The sequence below is a fragment of the Rhinoraja longicauda genome, chromosome 2 (genome assembly GCF_053455715.1).
Source record: "Rhinoraja longicauda isolate Sanriku21f chromosome 2, sRhiLon1.1, whole genome shotgun sequence".
NCBI lineage: Eukaryota > Metazoa > Chordata > Chondrichthyes > Rajiformes > Arhynchobatidae > Rhinoraja > Rhinoraja longicauda.
The window spans coordinates 113,054,280-113,070,586 of NC_135954.1; the positions used below are offsets into that span (position 1 = coordinate 113,054,280).

The 16,307-nt window shown below is 49.6% G+C and overlaps 1 protein-coding gene across 1 annotated transcript in view; it reads right to left on the reverse strand.

The window, feature by feature from the left end:
• The window catches only part of arhgap39 (Rho GTPase activating protein 39), a 418,854-nt gene that overhangs the window by 229,296 nt on the left and 173,251 nt on the right, over positions 1–16,307 (reverse strand). Inside the window, 1 exon segment of the mRNA XM_078426200.1 lies at positions 8,374–8,802. Coding sequence (XP_078282326.1) covers positions 8,374–8,802 — 429 coding nt within the window.

The following is a 16,307-nucleotide window of genomic DNA, read 5'->3' on the forward strand; positions in this document are numbered from 1 at the left end:
CCATCAGCGATTACATTTAAAGTAGGCTCCCAACCCAGATATGCAACCCACAAACCAGATATGCATCTCCCGTACATTTTCAAAGAATGCCCACACTCCGCACAAAAATCCATTTAACCACGTTTAAAATTAAATTTCGTAATACTGCTATTAGTAAACTGGAAGTCAATCCAGTTTATGCCTTGTTACCGTGAAGCTTGGTTTTCAAGTAACCTGGGCAAGATGTTATAGTTCAAAACTCTCAAGTAATTACAGACTTGTCAGCGATTTCAGTGAAAATTAGGACGTCGGTGAAGCATTGACAGCATGGGAATTTCGCGATATTTCCGAAGACGGTGTAATCTCGACCTGACTCAGCATTGTCGTGGTCATTGTCGTCGGGTAAAAGAAAATTTTGGCGATCTGCTACGACTTTGACAGTCGCCGGCAGTCGCCTAAAAAACCGCCTAAGTGGGACAGGCCCTTTAATGTACAGCGGTCGGCACGGACTCGGTGGGCTGCAGGGCCTGTGTCCATGCCGTATCTCCATAACGGAGGCAACTGTGACGGAGAAATTCACAAATATAGACAAAATAGCTTCTATTTCCACAGCTCCTTTCCCGAGTTCTGCAAGTACTGAGAACATAGAAGCATGCCGTGCAGGGAGTGGTCTTTCGGCCCATGATGTCAGTGCCGAAGATGATGCCAAGTTAAATTACCCGCACCCGCCTGTGTCTGACAGTCCATCACTTTTCCAACCTCGCACGGACTGTTTCCCCAATTCCAGTCGCCTTTCATCAGTTGCACGGTGCTTTGGAACATCGTGAGAGGTGCACAAATGGCATTTCAAACTCTTCATTGTGAACCACCCACCTCCTGGCAGTCAAACCTCCTGGGTGCAGAGACTGGGCCTACTGAAGTGGCCGAGCAGAGCTTGGCATTGCAATTTGATCTTGTCAGTGAGTCTTCCACTTTCCCTTGCTTTAACTTCTCATGTCTTTGGCACTGCAGGATGGCAACGTATCCTGAGCACGTTTTGCTCACCAGGCTGGTGGAATGCATTTACAAAGTGACAAACAAACTCCTGCTAAATCCCGCAGCTTGGAACAGATTGGAAGCAGTAATCGTCTCGTCACCTCCCACTCCTCAGCTAACTGGCCGCCAGTTTTTTTTTAAATGTGATGATGTCGTTCTGTAGTGGTCTCGTTCTGGAAGAACTGTATTTACTGCCTGTTATTGGTACTCTTGGATATATCCAAGCTTGGGTGGCACAGGAACGCAGCTGGTAGAGCTGCTGCCTCACGGAGCCAAGGACCCAGGCTCGATCCTGACCTCGGGTGCTGCCCGTGTGAGGTTTGCACGTTTCCTTGTGACCGCATGCGTGGGTTTTAGGCCGGGTGCACCGGTTTCCTCCCACATCCCAAAGATGTGCGGGTCTGTAGGTTATTTGGCCCTCTGTGAAATAGCCCCTTGTGTCAAGTCAAGTCAAGTCAAGTCAATTTTATTTGTACAGCACATTTAAAAACAACCCACGTTGACCAAAGTGCTGCACATCAGTTCAGGTACTAAGAACAAACATACAATGGCACACAAACATAACAGTACATACATAAACAGTTCACAGCGCCCCCTCAGAGGGCCTCAAACGCTAGGGAGTAGAAATAGGTTTTGAGCCTGGACTTAAAGGAGTCGATCGAGGGGGCAGTTCTGATGGGGAGAGGGATGCTGTTCCACAGTCTAGGAGCTGCAACCGCAAAAGCGCGGTCACCCCTGAGCTTAAGCCTAGACCGCGGGATAGTCAGTAGCCCCAAGTCGGCCGACCTGAGGGACCTGGAGATAGAGTGGTGGGTTAGAAGATTTTTGATATGGGGGGGGGGGGGGGGCAAGCCTGTTTAGGGCTTTGTATGTGAATAGGAGGAGCTTGAAGTTGATTCTGTACTGTACTGGGAGCCAGTGGAGAGAGGCCAGAATCGGGGTGATGTGGTCCCTTTTACGGGTACCCGTCAGGAGTCTCACTGCGGCGTTTTGGACCAATTGCAGGTGGGACAGGGATGATTGGCTGATCCCAGTGTATAGGGAGTTGCAGTAGTCTAGGCGGGAGGATGAGTTTTTCAATGTCGTCAAATTGGAGGAATGGTTTGATTTTAGCTATGGTACGAAGCTGGAAGAAGCTGGCTTTTACCACAGCGTTGACTTGCTTGTCAAATTTTAATGCAGAGAACGGGGTACTGATTGAGAATGATCAGCCATGATCACATTGAATGGCGGTGCTGACTCGAAGGGCACCTATTGTCTATTGTCTATTGTCAAATATCACGCCAAGGTTTTTGACATGCGGTTTGACTAGGGAGGATAGACTTCCAAGGCTGCCTGTTATCGTTTTGATGGGTAGGGAATGGCTGAGAAAGTGGGATAACATGGAACGAGTGTGATTGATGGTCAGCATGGACTTGCTGGGCGGAAGTGCCTGTTTCCACATGTGTCTTTAAAACTGAAAGACATTTGGCCAAGTACGAAGACTGGAAAGGTTGACGTACACAAGCCTCACATGGTCAAGTGGGTTGGCGTGAGATAGGCATCATGGGCACACAGGGCCAAAAAGACCTGTCTGTATGATTATATACTAAAACTCTCGTTTGTTTGTTTGTTTGTTCCTGAACTACAGCCAAAACGATACACGATAGCGTGACAATTTTAGGCCCACCTTACTCACCGTCGTCCCTTTGGTGCAAATGGAAGAAGTTTCATTGAAATCGGTTTTATATTTTTAAAGTTATTCACATTTTAAAGTGAGGGAGGGAGGGAGGGAGGGAGAGGGGAGTGGAGGGAGGGGAAGTAAGGGGGATGGAGTGAGGGGGAGGGGGAGAGGGGGAAGGGGTGGGGGGAGCAGGGGGAGGGGGAGGAGGGGTGGGGGTGAGCGGGGAAGGGGGATGGAGGGAGGAAGTATAAGGGGGTTGAGGGGGGTGGAGTGGGGGGGAGGGGAAGGGGGGAAAGGCGGGGAAGGGGGAGGGGGGTGTGGAGGAAGGGGAGAAGGGGAGGGGAGGGGGGGGAGGAGAGAGTGCTACACCAATGCAGAAGTTTGGGCCCAACGGGTCCACTTGGTCTAGTTTCTAATAATACCCAGGGGAGATTCGTGAGGCAATTCCTGAAACGTGTTTTCCTAGCTGTAAATGGGAACTTGCAGAATTTGTGAGTATATTCATACCTGAAGGACTGCAGCAATTCAAGAAGGCAGACCATCACCTGCTTCTCAAAGGTAGTTGGGAATGGGCAAGCCACATTGAAAAGCCACATCCTCAAATGAATAAACATCAAATACAAGCCAGCAGTCAAAGCAAATCAGTGCTTCCCAAAGCTCCTTCCCTACTCCTTGCCCAAAGATTGTTCTAAAGCTTAGTACTAGGGGTGCCAACTATCTCACTCCCAAATAAGGGACAAGGTGATGTCACCGCCCCGCGCCCCACGTGACCTCACCAAGCCAGCGGCCACGTGCTCCCGCTCCACCAATGGTGGCCGCCCGGGCCAGGAGGCGGGTTGCTATGCAACCTCCGTTAGGCGGCGCCCGGGCCTACACTCTCCGGGCCTACACAGTCTGGACCTACAATGTCCGGACCTACACTGTCAGGGCCTAGGACTGTTCGGGCCTACACTGTCAGGACCTACAGTGTCCGGACCTACACTGTCAGGACCTACGGGCCTACACTGTCAGGATCTACAGTGTCCGGACCTACACTGTCAGGACCTACAGTGTCCGGGCCTACAGTGTCCGGACCCACACTGTCCGGGCCTACAGTGTCCGGGCCGACAGTGTCGGGGCCTACAGCGTCCGGGCCTACAGTGCCCCTGGGGCCTAATACAGGACAAGGGCGGCCCCATATGGGACAAACCAATTTAGCCCAAAATATGGGATGTCCCGGCTAATACGAGACAGTTGGCAACCCTACTTAGTATATTCAAAGCTGAGAGCAACAGATAGAACATAAAACAGTACAGCACAGTGACAAGCCCTTCAGCACAATGCCTGTGCTGAATGCAATGCAAAGACTCGCTTTAATCTGCCTGCATATGATCCATATCCATGTACCTGTCCAAACGCCTGTGAAATACCATTATCGCATCTGCCTCCACCACCACCCCCGGCAGCACATTACACACACACTCCACCCTCTGTGCAAAAACCTTGCCCCCCACATCTCCTTTAACCTTTGCCCCTCTCACCTTGGAGTTATGTTCTCGAGGATTAGATCTTTCCATCCTGGGGAAAAGGTTTCTGACTGTCTACCCTCCCCGTGCCTCTCATCATTTCATACACTTCTGTCAGGTCTCCCCACGACTTCTGGTGTTCCACTGAACACAATCCAAGTCTGTCCAACCTCTCTCTCCCTGGACTCTCTAATCCATGCATCATTCTGGGTCCCCACCCGAAACATTACCCGTCCATGTTCTCCCGCGATGCTGCCTGACCCACTGACTTATTCCAGCATTATACGTCTATCAATAGACAATAGACAATAGGTGCAGGAGGAGGCCACTCGGCCCTTCGAGCCAGCACCACCATTCAATGTGATCATGGCTGATCATTCTCAATCAGTACCCCGTTCCTGCCTTCTCCCCATACCTCCTGACTCTGCTATCCTTAAGAGCTCTATCTAGCTCTGTCTTGAATGCATTCAGAGACTTGGCCTCCACTGCCTTCTGAGGCAGAGAATTCCACAGACTCACAACTCTCTGACTGAAAAAGTTATCATTCTGGTAAATCTCCTCTGTACCCTTTCCTTCCTGTAAGGGGGCAATATGCTTCCTGTAACAGGGCAATATGCTTCCTGTAACGGGGCAATATGCTTCCTGTAATGGGGCAATATGCTTCCTGTAACAGGGCAACATGCTTCCTGTAACGGGGCAATATGCTTCCTGTAATGGGGCAATATGCTTCCTGTAAAGGGGCAATATGCTTCCTGTAACAGGGCAATATGCTTCCTGTAATGGGGCAATATGCTTCCTGTCACGGGGCAATATGCTTCCTGTAATGGGGCAATATGCTTCCTGTAAAGGGGCAATATGCTTCCTGTAACAGGGCAATATGCTTCCTGTAATGGGGCAATATGCTTCCTGTAACAGGGCAATATGCTTCCTGTAATGGGGCAAAATGCTTCCTGTATTTGGGGTGTAGGAGCCATTTGTGTTTATTAGCTGTCTTAGCATATTATATTATTTTGTATGTTGCAGTGTTATTTTTGGACACATGGGGATTGTCGTGAGATGAATACATATATGGGCATATATGGACTGGGATATCTGGGAATGCAGGGATGGGAGGGTCAGACGCGTAGAAGCTATAGCGAAATACAGTTCTTAACAGATCTATGACGGGAGAAATACAAATCTGTTTCTATCACTACTTCAATAAACAACAAATTAAACTGAAACGTCGTGAAGATCTCTCTGTTGCCGGTTTGCGTCAAGATCGATCACTCCAGCCTCCATCAAATGGTGGTAAGCAGAGAGGAATTTATCGTAAGGACTGAAGTTGCCACAACATGGGGCAATATGCTTCCTGTAATGGGGCAATATGCTTCCTGTAACAGGGCAATATGCTTCCTGTAACAGCGCAATATGCTTCCTGTAACGGAGCAATATGCTTCCTGTAACAGGCCAATATGCTTCCTGTAACAGGGCAATATGCTTCCTGTAAAGGGGCAATATGCTTCCTGTAACAGGGCAATATGCTTCCTGTAACAGGGCAATATGCTTCCTGTAACAGGGCAATATGCTTCCTGTAACAGGGCAATATGCTTCCTGTAACAGGGCAATATGCTTCCTGTAACGGAGCAATATGCTTCCTGTAACAGGGCAATATGCTTCCTGTAAAGGGGCAATATGCTTCCTGTAACAGGGCAATATGCTTCCTGTAACAGGGCAATATGCTTCCTGTAACAGGGCAATATGCTTCCTGTAACAGGGCAATATGCTTCCTGTAACAGGGCAATATGCTTCCTGTAACAGGGCAATATGCTTCCTGTAATGGGGCAATATCCCTCTAACAGACAATTTATTTTAAAGGAAAAAATCGATCTCCCCAGGTCGCAATGGAAACCCTAGGAGGAACGGGCCCAACGGGCCCACTTGGTCTAGTCTATATACTAAAACTCTCGTTTGTTTGTTTGTTTGTTCCTGAACTACAGCCAAATCGGTACACGATAGCGCGACAATTTTAGGCCCACCTTACTCACCGTCGTCCCTTTGGTGCTAATGGAAAATGTTTCATTGAAATCATTTATATTTTTTAAGTTATTCACATTTTAAAGTTTAAATCTGTCTCCTAGGGAGGGAGGAAGAGAGGGAGGGAGGGAGGGGGGAGGAGGGAGGATAAGGGGGGTTGAGGGGAATGATGAGGGAGGGGAAGGGGAGAGGGAAGGAGGGAGGGGAAGGCAGGAGGGAGCGGGAGGAGGGAGGGAGGGAGGGGGAGGAGGGATGGAGGAGGAGAGGGAGGGGGAGGAGGGAGGGGGAGGAGGGATGGAGGAGGAGAGGGAGGGGGAGGAGGGAGGGGGAGGAGGGAGGGGGGAAGGGGAGGGGGAGGGGGAAGGGGAGGGGGAGGAGCGAGGGAGGGATGAGAGGTGGTGAGGGGGGAGGGGGGAGAGGGGAGGGGGAGGGGAGAGGAGAGGGTGCAACACCAATGCAGGAGAGGTTTGGGCCCAACAGGTCCACTTGGTCCAGTGTTTCTCTAAACCTTTCCTATCCATGTACCAGTCCAAACGGTTTTAAAATGATATTTTACAGCACCTACCTCAACTACCTCTTCTGGTAGCTCGTTCCATTTACCCATCGCCCTCTGAGTGACAAAATTACCCCTCAGATTCCTGTTCTTTCCCCTCTCACCTTAACCCGATGCCACCTGGTTGTTGATGCCCCTACTCTGGGTAAAGCAACTCACCCTATCTAATCCCCTCATGATTTTACACACCTCGATAAGATCACCTTGCGCTTCAAGATATAGAGCCCTAGCTCTCACCCTCACCCTCACCCGAGCTAGTCCCACTTGCCCATGTTGGACTCGGATGCCTTTAAACCTTTCCTACCCATGCACCTCCCTGACCAAATGTCTTTTAAATGTTGTTGGAACCAAATTACATCCTAATCAAAATATATTTTAGAAACATAGAAAACTTAGAAAATAGGTGCAGGAGGAGGCCATTTGGCCCTTCAAGCCCGCACCGCCATTCATTGTAATCATGGCTGATCATCCACAATCAGTAACCCGTGCCTGCCTTCTCCCCATACCCCTTGATTCCGCTAGCCCCGAGAGCTCTATCTAACTCTCTTTTAAATTCATCCAGTGAATTGGCCTCCACTGCCCTCTGTGGCAGAGAATTCCACAAATTCACAACTCTCTGGGTGAAAAAGTTTTTTTCCCACCTCAGTTTTAAACAAAGATACTAGAGGAGCAAGATGAACCACTCCGTTGAAATCGCCTGTACTGAAGTGTAGTACGCAAAGGAGCGTAACGTCCGCCATTTTAGTAAGCAAAACCCGCCGTTCGCTCTGCCTCTCGCAGTGTAATCAGTGTTGTGGGGGAACAGTATGTGTGATGATACCATTAAAATGCAGAATATATCTCATCTATCAATTCACAGATTTTTGTTATTTTTCTTTTTAAATGTTTCTGCAAGTTTCTGCCTACTAAAATGGCGCCGTGACCTACTGCGGTTTTTAGGGCCGAGTGGTCTATCTTGCTCCTCTAGTATCTTTGGTTTTAAATGGCCTCCCCTTTATTCTTCGACTGCGTCCCCTGGTTCTGGAAATGTTGTGGGCAAATGGGAATTATTTTTGGCGACATTTATCTACTGCTTCATCAGCACAGCGGGAGCCAATGTCCAGCCCAGTGGATGGCAACCAATGGTCCAGGTAGCCTTTCAGGCTTTGCTCTTCACCTACTAATCCTGCTGATTCATCAACACGACAGTCCAAACGGTTCATTTCACCAACAGTAGATGGAACCACTGTTTGCTGGAGATGTATTGATGTACTGCAGGTGCTGGTTTTACACCAAAGAAAGATACAAAGTGCTGGAGTAACTCAGCGGGTCAGGCAGCATCCCCGGAGAACACGGAGAGGTGACGTTTTGGATCGCAGTCTAGGGAGCGACACGACGGTCGCGGCCCGAAACGTCGTCCATCCATGTTCTCTGGGGAAGGATGCTGCCTGAGCTGCTGAGTTTCTCCAGCAAGCCGCGTCCTTTTGTGTACGCCAGCATCTGAAGTTCCGCGCTTCTCTAGCCTGGTGGCCGCGGCGGGCTACCATAACGGCTGGGTTAGTCAGTGGAAGCGGAGCGTTGCAAAACCTCTTCACCGTGCCTAAGACTCACAAGAAGGCGCTGGCTGGGGGGGCTGGCCTTACCGTTCCACCTCCTCCTTGCCGATGATCTGCTGGGCTGGCTTTGGCCGGCTTGGGTCCTGGGCTCGGTCGGCCTCCAGCTCCTGTTCCAGCGAGGAGCTGGTGCTGCCCTCCCTGCTGATGTTGCTACTGCGGCCGGGGCTGTTGTCCGCGGAGGCCCGGCTGGGCGAGTCCGTGTTCTGCTTCAGGGTCTGCAGCTTGGCCAAAGGGATGATGTCGCAGTTCTGAGGCCGGTGCCACACTGTCCTCTGGGTGGTGGCATTGTAGTAGTAAAACCGGGACGTGTTGGGGTCGAACAGCTCCCACCACTGGTTCTCGTTGGTCCGCTTGATCCGCACACCGGAAGGGGGGTCCCAGACGCACTCTCCGGTGATCAGGTTGGCGTACATACGCTCCCGAGTGCGAGGCTCGATAATCTCCACCCATTCCAGCCTGGAAGAAAAATGAAAGGCTTATCAAAGCACCCGCAAACAGACACGTGAATGCACACACATGCCAACGTTCTTCCAAACAAATACTCCTAGGTTTGGATGCAGAAAGAAGAATGCTGGTTTACAAAGAAGCGCTGGAGTAACTCAGCGGGTCAGGCAGCATCTGTGGAGAACATGAATAGGTGACGTTTCACAGAGTGCTGGAGTAACTCAGCGGGTCAAGCAGCATCTCTGGGGAACATGAATAGGTGACGTTTCACAGAGTGCTGGAGTAACTCAGCGGGTCAGGCAGCATCTGTGGAGAACATGGATAGGTGACGTTTCACAGAGTGCTGGAGTAACTCAGCGGGTCAGGCAGCATCTCTGGGGAACATGGAGAGGTGACGTTTCAGATCGAAACCCTTCTTCAGACTGATTGTGGGGAAGGGGTGGGAGATAAATCTGCAAGACAGCAGGGGCTGAATAGAGCTGGGCAAGTTTAGAGTTTGGAGATCCAGCGCACAAACAGGCCCTTCAGCACACCGGGTCCGCACCGACCAGCGATCCCTGCACATTAACATTATCCTACACCCACTAGGGACAATTTTTACATTTACCGAGCCAGTTAACCTCCAAACCTGCACGTCTTTGGCGTGTGGGGGGAAACCGAAGATCTCGGAGAAAACCCACGCAGGTCACGGGGAGAACGTACAAACTCCGCACAGACGGCGCCCATAGTCGGGATGGAACCCGGGTCTCCGGCGCTGCAATCGCTGCCAGGCGGCAACTCTACCGTTGCGCCACCGTGATCGTAATCCGTGACCGAAGTGATAGGTGGATACAAGTGAAGGGAATTTGTGATAGGCAGATGGTTGGCGAGAGGCCAGAGATGACAAGACAGAGACATGAGGACTGAAGAGTTGCAAATTGTGGCACTAAAGGAGAGCATGTAGCTGCAAAGGGGAAGGGGAGAGCGAAGGCCAAAGAACGGTCTCCACCCAAAACATCGCCTATCCGTCTTCACCAGAGATGCTGCCTGATTGCCTGAGTTACTGTGTGGCCTTTTTTACAAACCGGCATCTTTAGTTCTTCAGTAGACACAAAACGCTGGAGTAACTCAGCGGGTCAGGCAGCATCTCTGGAGAGAATGAATGTGTGACGTTTCGGGTCGAGACCCGGTCGCCCATTCCTTCTCTCCAGAGATGCTGCCTGACCCGCTGAGTTTACTCCAGCATTTTGTGTCTGCCGTTGATTTAAAGCAGCATCTGCAGTTTTCTTTCCCGTTACATCTTGATTTCTTTGTTCATTCAGCCCACCGAATCCATTGATCGCCCATCCACCCTGGTTCTACGTTACCCCACGTTCTCATCCACTCCCTTCACACACACATTATACACTCTATTCATTTTTTAATAGAGAGGCCGATTGACTTACAAACCTGCATGGCTTTGGGATGCGGTGGGGAGAGGGGGGGGGAACGGAGACCCACATGAAACCCACGCAGTCACGGGAAGAGCATGCAAACTCCACACAGGCAGACAGCACCTGAGGTCAGGTACCATCTCCAGCACTCTGAGGCTGCTGCTCCACCCAGCTGCACTTTGAAAACACTTTAAACCATCTGGTGAAATGATCCACGTAGATCACGACTATTTTTGACCGAAAAAATTAAAATAAATGAGCCCATGTGAATGGTCTAATTGTGCAGCTGAGGCACAAAGCCTGTTATCTCCAAACTGATGCGTTTTCTTCCTGAGCTGCCTAAGCCTAATCCTGTTCCCCTGCTTCACCCCCTAAAGCCGTCACAACAATTTAATTCCCTTAATTTATGGATTCAGTTAATTTAATAAGAATATAGAAAATAGGAACAGGAGTACAGACACTTGAATCCGCTCTGTGACTCAATACAGTGGTAGCTGGTCTCATCCTGGCCTCAGCTTCACCGTTTCCCTAACCTTCAACTCTCCTGTTGACAAAAGGACCTGCTTCACTCAGTCTTGATAATATTTAACCATTCAGTCTCCACGGCTCTTTAGGGCAGAGAAATCTACGGATTCATGACCTTCACAGAAGAAATTCTTCCACATCTCAGTTTTTAAATGGGTGACCCCTTATTCTGAAATTTTGTGTGTTAACCTTACCTCACCTCATCCCACCCCACCCCATCCCCAACTCAACCCACCCCATCTCACCCCACCCCACCCCACCCCTACCCCACCCCACCTCACCCCACCCCACCCCATCCCCAACTCATCCCAACCCTACCCCACCCCCACCTCATCATACCCCACTCCACCCCACCCCAACTCACCCCAACTCCACCCCATCCCACCCTACCCCCACCCCATCCCAACCCCAACTCACCCCACCCCACCCCCAACTCTCCCCACCCCAACCCCAACTCTCCCCACCCTACCCCCACCCCATCTCAATTCACCCCACCTCACCACAAACCCACCCCACCTCACCTCACCCCACTCCATGCCCAACTCACCCCACCCCCACCCTACCCACCTCAACTCACCCCACCCCCACCCCACCCCACTCCATGCCCAACTCACCCCATCCCATCTCACCCCACCCCAACCCCACCCCACCCCCACCTCACCCCACCCCACCCCAACCCCACCCCACCCCCACCCCACCCCACCCCTCCCTACCCCAACCCCAACTCACCTCACCCTAATGGGCCTAAATGGCCTCCCCTTTATTCTTAGACTGTGTGGCCCCTGGTTCTGGACTCCCCCAACATTGGGAACATTTTTCCTGCATCTAGCTTGTCCAGTCCCTTTATAATTTTATACGTCTCTATAAGATCCCCTCTCATCCTTCTAAACTCCAGTGAATACAAGCCCAATCTTTCCAATCTTTCCTCATATGACATCATATAATCCCCGCCATCCCGGGGATTAACTTGGTGAACCTACGCTGCACTGCCTCAATAGCAAGGACGTCCGTCCTCAAATTAGGAGACCAAAACTGTACACAGTACTGCAGATGTGGTCTCACCAGGTTTCAGGTTATTGAACACAGCCATCAGGTTATTGAACACTATGAACTCCTACTAAACTCCAAAGTACAAACAGCCAGGTTGCACTAGGGACTGTGTTATTTTTGTTTTTCTGCTGCACCATATTGTTTTTTTTTAATTAATTGAACTTTTTTGTTTGTTTGCCGTGTCATCTATTGTGCACTGCGTTTACGAAGCTGATGTGCAGCTGCAAGTAAGAATCTCAGTGTTCTAGTTTCGGGAGAGGGTAATAAAACACTCTTGACTATCCGATCAAATCTGTAACACTGGATAGAAATACTTTCAAGCCAAACTCAAGGTACAATAAAGATAGACACAAAACGCTGGAGCAACTCAGCGAGACAGGCAGCATCTCCGGAGAGAAGGAATGGGGGTGACGTTTCGAGTCGAGACCCTTCTTCAGTCTGAAGAAGCGACACCCATTCCTTCTCTCCCGAGATGCTGCCTGACCCCTCTGAGTTACTCCAGCATTTTGTGTCTACCTTCGATTTCGCGTCGAGACCCTTCTTCGGATTGAACGTCAAGGAGAGAGGGAGACAACAGATTGAGCAAAGGGGAAGGTGCAGAGTGCACAATATAGTTCTCATTATTATAGTGCAACAGTTGCAGAGACAGAGTGACAGGAGGTACCGCCATGCCCGCAATGGTAACTGTGGCAGACTTTGTGTGTGGGAGGGGGGGGACACTTTTAAACATGGGCAGTGCGGGGTCTCTGGAACCACGGGCACATATCCAAGCCCAGTAGCTGTGAGGGATCCAACAATGTGCTGAACCTTGTAAACAATGTAAGAAGATTAAAAGCGCTCCTAATCTGTTTTCACAGTGCAGCGTGATTTTGTGGAACCCTTTACAAAACACTTCTTTGTCTTCTATCATTTCAAAGTAAACCTCGAGTATGCCAGTCATGAGAAGAGATTAAACATTTAGACTTGTTTTCGAAGGCAAATCTATATATTACTAAAACTCCCATCTTGTATATTTGAGGGTTTGTGGATAGATTTGTTCCCTAAATACAGCCAAAATGGGACAGGATAGCGGAACAATTTTAGGCCCACCCTACTCACCATTGCCCTGCGGTCTTGATTGATCAAGTTTTCTTACATTTTAAAAGCAATTAACTTAATAAACTTTAATAAATGCGTCCCACCCCCTCCCGTGCCGGGAGGACCGGCACCCGTCCCGGCGTGCCCCGCGCCTGACCTTCCTCCCATGGTGCAGAGCGGCGGCAGAGGGTCAAACAAGATGGCCGTCGCCGCCGAGCTGCCGCTGCAGGAGAGGTTTCCACCCAACGGGTCCACGGCTCGCTCTGGCCGCCGCCATGGCCGCCCGGGGCCGAGGTGAGTGGCTCCCTCTCCCCTTTCCTCTCCCCCCTCGCCCTCCCTGGCTGGCAACGGGCCCACGGATCGTCAGTTGGGGAGGGTTGCCGGGCCCGAGGAAGAGGCTTGCACCCAACGGGGGTTGCCGGGCCCACAGGAGAGGCTTGCACACAACGAGTCAACGCCCAGCTAGTAGACTCCTAAAATGATGAAATGTTTTCACAGGGCACAGTGGCAAAGATGGGGAGTTAGACGCAAAATGATGGAGTGGCTCAGCGAGACAGACAGCATCTCTGGATAGAAGGACTGGATAGAATGGTTTATTTACTGGCACGTGCAGTTGGTGCAGTGAAATACATTTAAATGGGTGACTTTTCGGATCGAGACCCTTCTTCAGACGTTGATCAGTTTAAAATAAACTTAACAAATGAAAGAGAAGGTTCCCTGGTCCACCTCCTGCACCCCTCGAAGAAGATTGCAAAACGTGTGGGCACTGCCCAGTTCATCACCCTGACCCCCCCCACCATCAAAGAAATCTACAGGAGGCGCTGCCTCAACAAGGCAGCCAGCATCACCAGAGACCCACACTCATCTCACCCCTGCCATCGGGAAGAAGGTTCAGGAGCCTGAAAACTGTAACGTCCAGGTTCAGGAACAGCTTCTTCCCCACAGCCAGCAGGCTAATAAACACCACAATCTCAAATAAGCTCCGAACTATAGACTTGAGGGTATTATTTTTGACTTTGCACTATTATTGTTTATTTATTTGTCTTTTTATATTTTTTATACATTATTTGCTTTACATATATTTATTATTGTTGTGTGTGTATATATATATTTACACACACACACACAATAGTATATGTTATACACACACAAATATATATATGTGTATATATATATATATGTGTGTATATATTATATATACACACACACACACACACACACACACACACACACACACACACACACACACACACATATATATATATATAATGATCCATTATCTATATCTAAATATATATATATATGTATATATATATATATTTAGATATAGAGTGCCCTCCATAATGTTTGGGACAAAGACCCATTGTTTATTTATTTGCCTCTGTACTCCACAATTTGAGATTTGTTAATAAAAAAAATCACATTTGGTTAAAGTGCACATTGTCAGATTTTATTAAAGAGTATTTTTATACATTTTGGTAGAAATTACAGCTGTGTTTATACATAGTCCCCCCATTTCAGGGCACCATAATGTTTGGGACACATGGCTTTACGGGTGTTTGTAATTGCTCAGGTGTGTTTAATTGCCTCCTTAATGCAGGTATAAGAGAGCTCTCAGCACCTATTCTTTCCTCCGATCTTTCCATCACCTTTAGAAACTTTTATTGCTGTTTATCAAAATGAGGACCAAAGTTGTGCTAATGAAAGTCAAAGAAGCCATTATGAGACTGAGAAACAAGAATAAAACTGTTAGAGACATCAGCCAAACCTTAGGCTTACCAAAATCATCTGTTTGGAACATCATTCAGAAGAAAGAGAGCACTGGTGAGCTCACTAATCACAAAGGGACTGGCAGGCCAAGGAAGACCTCCACAGCTGATGACAGAAGAATTCTCTCTATAATAAAGAAAAATCCCCAAACACCTGTCCGACAGATCAGAAACACTCTTCAGGAGTCAGGTGTGGATTTGTCAATGACCACTGTCCGCAGAAGACCATGAACAGAAATACAGAGGCTACACTGCAAGATGCAAACCACTGGTTAGCCGCAAAAATAGGATGGCCAGGTTACAGTTTGCCAAGAAGTACTTAAAAGAGCAACCACAGTTCTGGAAAAAGTCTTGTGGACAGATGAGACGAAGATTAACTTATATCAGAGTGATGGCAAGAGCAAAGTATGGAGGAGAGAAGGAACTGCCCAAGATCCAAAGCATACCACCTCATCTGTGAAACACGGTGGTGGGGGTGTTATGGCCTGGGCATGTATGGCTGCTGAAGGTACTGGCTCACTTATCGTCACTGATGATGCATCCTAGTTATGGCTGAAGAGACCAATGCAGGAGTGACAGTCTCTGTGGCAAAGGTCACATTTGTGTGTGGTCTCTGGTCTGTTGAAGTTGCTGCGCTCCTTTCTGTGTGCCCCCTTGTCTGCCGCTGCGTTCATCAGTTTCTCTTCCCCTGTTTTGAGATGTTGGTTTAGGGTACCTCTCCACTTCGTGCGGTCAGCTGCAAGGGTCTCCCAGGACTCCACATCGATGTTGAGCGCCTTCATATCTCTCTTGCAGACATCCTTGTAACGTAGCTGGGGGCGGCCGATGGTTCTCCTCCCGGATGTCAGCTCTCCATAGAGGATGTCTTTTGGAATACAGCCATCCTCCATGCGGTGGACATGGCCCAGCCACCGCAGTCTGTGCTGCCTGAGTAGAGTGTACATACTGGGAAGGCCAGCGCCAGACAGAATCTCGGCGTTGGACACTCTGTCTTGCCAGGATATACCCAGGATGCAGCAGGTGCTTCTAAGGTGGAAGGTGTTGAGTCATCTCTCCAGTCTGGCATATGTAGTCCATGTCTCACTGCCGTACAGCCGTGTGCTGTTGACACAGGCGTTGTAGACTGCTATCTTTGTTATCACTGTCAGCTTTGGGTTGGTCCACACTCGAGTTGTAAGACGAGCGAGAGTTGTAGTTGCCTTCCCGATCCTCTTGTCAATCTCTGCGTCTAAGGAGAGGTTGTCGGTGATGGTGGAGCCGAGGTACGTGAACTGATGGATGGCACTGAGTTCGTAATCGTCGATAATGATGACAGGCGGTGCCTCTGTATCCTGCCCCTGGATGTTCATCTTCTTCAGGCTGATGGTCAGCCTGACGTCCTTGCAAGCCCGATAGAAGCGGTCCATCAATGATTGTAGTTCCTGCTGGGTGTGGGACACAACTGCTGCATCATCGGCGAACAACATGTCTCTGATGAGAGCTTCACATACTTTTGTCTTGGCTCTGAGGCAGGTGAGGTTGAAGAGCCTGCCATCTGATCTAGTACGGAGGTAGATCCTCTCTGTTGCGGTGCCGAAGGCATGTTTCAGGCACAGAGCGAAGAAAATCCCAAAGAGTGTGGGAGCGAGGACGCAGCCTTGTTTAATGCCACTGCGAATGTCAAAGGGCTCCGAGAAGCTGCCAT